The sequence below is a fragment of the Solanum pennellii genome, chromosome 7, assembly GCF_001406875.1.
Source record: "Solanum pennellii chromosome 7, SPENNV200".
Classification (NCBI taxonomy): Eukaryota; Viridiplantae; Streptophyta; class Magnoliopsida; order Solanales; family Solanaceae; genus Solanum; species Solanum pennellii.
The window spans coordinates 66,812,988-66,818,926 of record NC_028643.1 but is presented as its reverse complement, the minus strand read 5'-3'; the positions used below and the strand labels follow the sequence as shown (position 1 = coordinate 66,818,926).

At 31.0% G+C, this 5,939-nt stretch overlaps 1 protein-coding gene across 1 annotated transcript; it reads right to left on the bottom strand.

Annotated features, from left to right (window-relative positions):
- Positions 1-3,076: 3,076 nt before the first annotated feature.
- LOC107024625 (pentatricopeptide repeat-containing protein At4g31070, mitochondrial) lies at positions 3,077-5,379 on the bottom strand. Its single transcript, XM_015225615.2, has one exon. It carries the CDS (start codon positions 5,169-5,171, stop codon positions 3,369-3,371), a length of 1,803 nt encoding a protein of 600 aa, XP_015081101.1. The 5' UTR covers positions 5,172-5,379; the 3' UTR covers positions 3,077-3,368.
- Positions 5,380-5,939: the final 560 nt, after the last annotated feature.

Here is a 5,939-nt window from a genome sequence, read left to right as displayed (position 1 = left end):
AAAAGACTAAATTTAACTAGTGAGCAAAAAAATAGCACACATTTTTCCTATTTTATTTCACCTAATTTAAAAGGGAAATAAAAGAAAGATCATGCATTAAAAAATTTAGTAAGAGAATACTTTTAATATAATATGTTGTTAAGGTAGTAGGATTAAAATAGTATCTGAAACTAAATATATACTATATTTATTAACTAAATTATGATTAGAGATTTACTTTGGACAATTAAATTTTAGCCATTTAGTTTAACTTATGTGATGTGTTACAAATCGAATTAGGAACTTGATAAAATGGAGAGGAGTCAAATTCATAAAATCACATACACAAGAACAATAATACTAAAGTAGTAACTGGCATCAAAATAAATGTTATAACTTTTAATTAATTTAAATGAATAGTGTACCTCAAAATATGTCATTGTCTTTTATATCTCATATGATCTTCTATTACAAACGAAAAGAACAAATTATAATTTGAATCTCAAAATATCAATCATGTAAATTGAGACCGAAAGGATAGTTTGAAAATTTGTAAATCTTTATACACGTGAAACCTTGATGATTGTGCATTTCGAAAAAAAGAAGTAAACCATCAACTGAACGTAGTAACTAGAGGTGTCAAATGAGTCGATTGTGTTGAAATAGAAATTGGGTTGAATCTTGACGTACTCAAGTTTACTTTGGACTCAAAAAAATAGATTTGAGCTCAACTGGGCTTAAAAAGGGGATTGGATCTTGACTCGCTTAATCTCAATAATTATAGTAAAAATTTAAGGAATCCCATAGTGTAATTCAATAATTACACTCTGTCCCGATAAATTTAGTATTTACTAAAAATCCCTTAAAATTGTTGTGCCGTGATACTTTAGACTCTAGTGATACATGGTAAATGATACATGGTAAGTTTAAACTGTTAAGAAAAAAAATGGGAAAAAAACGGTACATTTAATCTTGTTAACTAAAACAGCTTAATTTATGGTAACAGATCATCAATCAGCATTAAATCAGCACGTAATTGGATATTAATTTCAAATTTTGAAAATCAAAGATTATATCATCTATTTTGAATACATTTTTTATGAACAATCTGTTAAATTTCGAACTGCAGTAATTTTATTGTTGTTACTGTGGATTTTTCAAGATGAATACATCAATTTTGATGAGACATTCCGGAATTTGGGTGAACGAATTGCAGTATGAAAGTTACAAAATCGACGGAATCGTTGTTGGTGATTCAATTTCGTTTTCTAATCTCAAAGCAGCAATTGCAGCCGAGTTGAATATTGATGTATCAGTGCATTGACTAAACATTATAACATGTGATACATATCTAATACATGTATCAGTGCATCGACTAAACACTGTACACACTGATTCTATATGTATCATCAAGCACAGTTGATGACGCAGTTATTAAACTTAGTTAATGATACATTATAACAATTTTCAAAACCTCATGATACATAGAAAATATTATGATACACAACAAATTCATGTATCAATGCATCATCTAAAACACTATACACACTGATTCAAAATGTATCAGCAAGCACACTTGATGGCGCATTTATTGAAATTAATCACTGATACATGATAAAAAATTTAAAAAACCCTTGATACATAGGAAATCATATGATACACATCTAGTTCATGTGTCAAAGCATATGTATTATATGATACACATCTAGTTACATTGAAAATCAACGAAGGCATTATACATTAGTTTAAGAAACAAAATCAACTAGATACATTAAATATGAAATCATATGTATTATAAAGGATGAACTACAAAAATAGAAAAAAAAAATCAACAACTGATCTGTTGAAAGCAAAAAGAAACAAATGACCAAGAAATCCCCCTACACTTTTATCTTTGCTCTATACCAACTTCTGTATCTTTGTCTCACTGTCAACAATGGAAAATGATTTCATCAGCAAAAGAGGATCCCTGGAAACGATGATGTTGCAAGGAGCAATGAGGATACATCATCTCTTTCACTTTTTCCTTATATATTTTGTAAATGTGGAAAGGGAGGAGATCTGGTAGTTCTTCGGAAAAAATTGTGAAGCGAAAACTTACTTGGTTCTTGAAAAATCTTATGGAGAGAGAATAAATCTGAAAATTAAAAAATGAAGGAAGTAAAAATTGAGGGAGTGAAAATAGGAAGAGGTTAAAGGGAGTGAAATAGGGAGGGATTAAGGGAGTGAAATTAGGAATAGAAACGTGTGCTTGAATGTGAAACTTAATGTATCTAGAACAATGGAATTTAAAAGGAAAAGAAGGGATTTTGGAGATATTTTAAAATAGTAGGGAATAATGAAAATTATAAAAAATAAAGGTGTGTATTTAAGTAATTTATCCATAATTATATCGTTATTTAAGTTCTATAACCACATTTTGAAGTTCAAACTTAAGAAATTTTTTAAACAGAAGTTACATATGGATAGATAAATCCTAAAAAATATAAAATAGATAATAACTTATACCTTCAATATAGGAATATACATTACATCAATGCATACAAAGAGTCTTAAAATGGGTTGAAGGTTAAATTGAATTCAATTGAAAATTCTCTTTAAATGGGTTAAAGTTTGAATGAGTTGAGATTCAATCAACTTCAAATTATGAGCCAAAATCTTTAAAATTATGAACGGGTTATCTATCGTTGGACTCAGTTTTGACACCCTAGTAGTAACGTTTCTTGATTTGCCGTTGGTCCATATCCATAAAAGGATAGGATAATATACAAGACACATCTTTTAGAGAGAAAAATGACTTGATTTAAGTTTGAGTTGTAGCACAACAATCCCAGTACATTTGTAAAAATAATTAACTTGCTATTACCTCTTAAAATACACTTATGTTGTAAAGGATTTTTACAAGACATGACATGAGTGCTCCAAATGACTTCGAAAAAGGAAAAAATCCCATGTTCCCAGTTGCCCTGATAGATATAACAGATTAAAGAACTAAAGAAAGTTCACTTCTTCCTTTCTTTCTACTAGCTGGACTTAAGGGCATTAAACTACAAAGCAAGATTGTTGTTTGAAGCCAAGAAGAAAAAAGAACTACAGATTACATAATGTGTGTAGCCTGAAATTCCAACTAAATCTTAAATTATACTCATAAGTTCTAAAAACTATTAAAATACATAATCATAAGTTTATATTATCATTTTAAATAAACATGCTCCGTGATGAAAATTAAACTCATAGATTATAAGCTTCAACCTCTGCTTAGAAAGGAGCATCTAGTTCTATTTACCTATCACTAGTTTTAGCCATTTCTCAATATTCTTCCCTTCCACTGAATGCCATGGCATAAAGGAAGAATAATTATCTATCTTAGAGTTACCTGCACAGAAGGATTACAAAATTTTGTCATCTAGCTGGATTCTGCTGAACCCGTAGCTTTTCCTCAGTTTTCTATCTTTCATGTCTCGCCTTATATCTTCCACCCCAGGCCAGTTTCCAGATTCAGCATATACCAAGCTTAACAAAGCATAATTAGCAGCATTTTCAGGTTCAGATTTGGCGAGTTTATGAGCCAAACGCTCTGCAACTTCAAGTCTTCCATGTAATTTACAAGAAGAAATCAGGGAGCTCCAAATTCTGTTGGTAGGTTTAATAGGCATTCTGCTAATGACCTCACTGGCATCTTCTAGCTTACCTGCCCTTCCCAGGAGATCAATGTAGCAAGCATAGAGCTCCACAGTAATTGAGTCCTTTGATGCTTCATCAAAGATCTCCTTTCCTTCCTCAAAAAGACAGCAGTGATTACATGCTGATAGAATAGCAAGTAATGCAATTGAATCAGTCTTTATCCCACTCTCTTTCATTTCATTAAAAAGTTCCAACGCTTTATCTCCAAAACCATGAGTCCCATAAGCATTGATTAAGGCACTCCATGATGCAGAATCTCTTATAGACATCTCCTGGAAAACTTGAGCGGAGTCCTTCAGAAAACCACATTTTGAATACATGTTTATGAGGGAGTTACCAATGAACAAATGTGAACTAAGACCACTTGTAAAAGCATATCCATGCATTCCTCGCCCATGGCATACCGATAGTAGATTAGTACAAGCACAAATTAGTGCTAATAATGTAACATCATTTGGTTGAATTCCACTCAGCAACATCTCATTGAAAAGCTTTATAGCTTCTTGACAACTAGATTTATTTCGAGTATAGCTCGTTATGAGAGCAGTCCACATTACTACATCTTTTTTAGTTGACCGATCGAATACATTCTTTATGGTCTGCAATGCTCCCCCACATCCAGAATACATGTGTACAACAGCAGATGAAAATTTAGCATCCGAGTCAAACCCATGGCGAAATGCATATCCATGAATCTCTTTTCCATACTTCAACTCAGCACAAGCTGGTAATAGACTAGTCAATGTAACTCTATTTGGTTTAACATTTTCAAACTGCATTGAACGAAATAATTCAACCGCTTCGGTATGCAACTCCTCAGCTACACATCCAGATATCATGGCAGTCCAGGAGACTTCATTTTTCACTTCCATTCTCTGAAAAACAAGAAAAGCCAAATCTGGCTCACAGCATTTCCAATAAAAATCTACCAAAGCAGTTGTCAAGAAAATCGAAGTTTCCATTCTTTCATCAACTATTGTAAGAGCATGGATAGCTCTTCCTAGTTTAAAATTCTTGGTCTGAACACAAGCAGATACAACACTAGCAATTAACTCAGGTTTTGGCACAAAACCATGTACATTATACATCTCCTTAAACAACTCCAATGATTCTAACAAATATCCATTCATATAATAGCAATTTATCATTGAATTCCAGGAGATGATATCTCTATCCGGCATTGTATCAAACAGTTGGTACGCAGTTTTTGTTTCGAAGAATTTCGCATACATTGATATAAGAGAATTAGATATTGCAGATTCTGATGAATACCCATTTTTGAGGACATAGCTATGAAGCTGAAAACCAAATAATTGATCATGAACACAAGCTTTGATGATTGAAGGAAGAAGGAAGGTACTACTTGTATGAGAGCAGTGAACTTTTGCAGTGTAGAGCTCAAGGGCTTGATCATATTTTCCCTTCACAACCAACTGTTTGATTGTGTTGTGAACTTCTGAAAATGGTGATGATAAAGTTGATATGAACCTTTTCATTATTTTTCCCATTTGGCCATTTTCAGTTCACCTTAGACCTTAGTCTAAAATGCCATGATAACTTTTGAGCTAAATTTTGAAAAAGAATAGTTTGGGCATAATCTAAAATTCTAAAATGTATGGAGTGGATAAATTAATCAGTTGAAATGTATATCACTTTTAATTATATACATCATCTCAATTGTTACATGAATGAAGTTTTAAGGCTTACTTGAACTAATTTGAATCAAAAGTATTTATTAGAAACATTTCAAATATTCAAGTGAATAAATCTTAATGGGAGAATTTAATTAGCTTAGTTGGTTGACTATTTGAATTCTCATTTTATTGGTGAGAATTTTTTTTATTATGGTAGACACCCTATCAACAAAAGGTGTGTGAGGCTTCATTTATTTTTTGATATCGGGTCATTTATGTATTTTTCTATTTTAAAGCAATAATTTTCTACAACTAACAAAAGAGAGAATATATTACACATAAAAGTTTTGATATGAAATTTAAAAACTATTTTTTTTAAGTTGTGATACTTTGTTTTACACAATCACCCCCACAATAATAAAATAATTAACTTTTTTTTACTTTCCTTCAAATGTTCTAATTTAAAAATAAGGTAACAATAGGCGTTTCAAATCATAACAATTAAAATAAAATAACGATATTTTAAAATTACAATAATTATGAAATATATATTTTTTTAAAAAACACTATATGATTACACAAAAAAAATATTAACTATCATACAACAACAACAACAATAATATATCAGGTATAATCCCACAT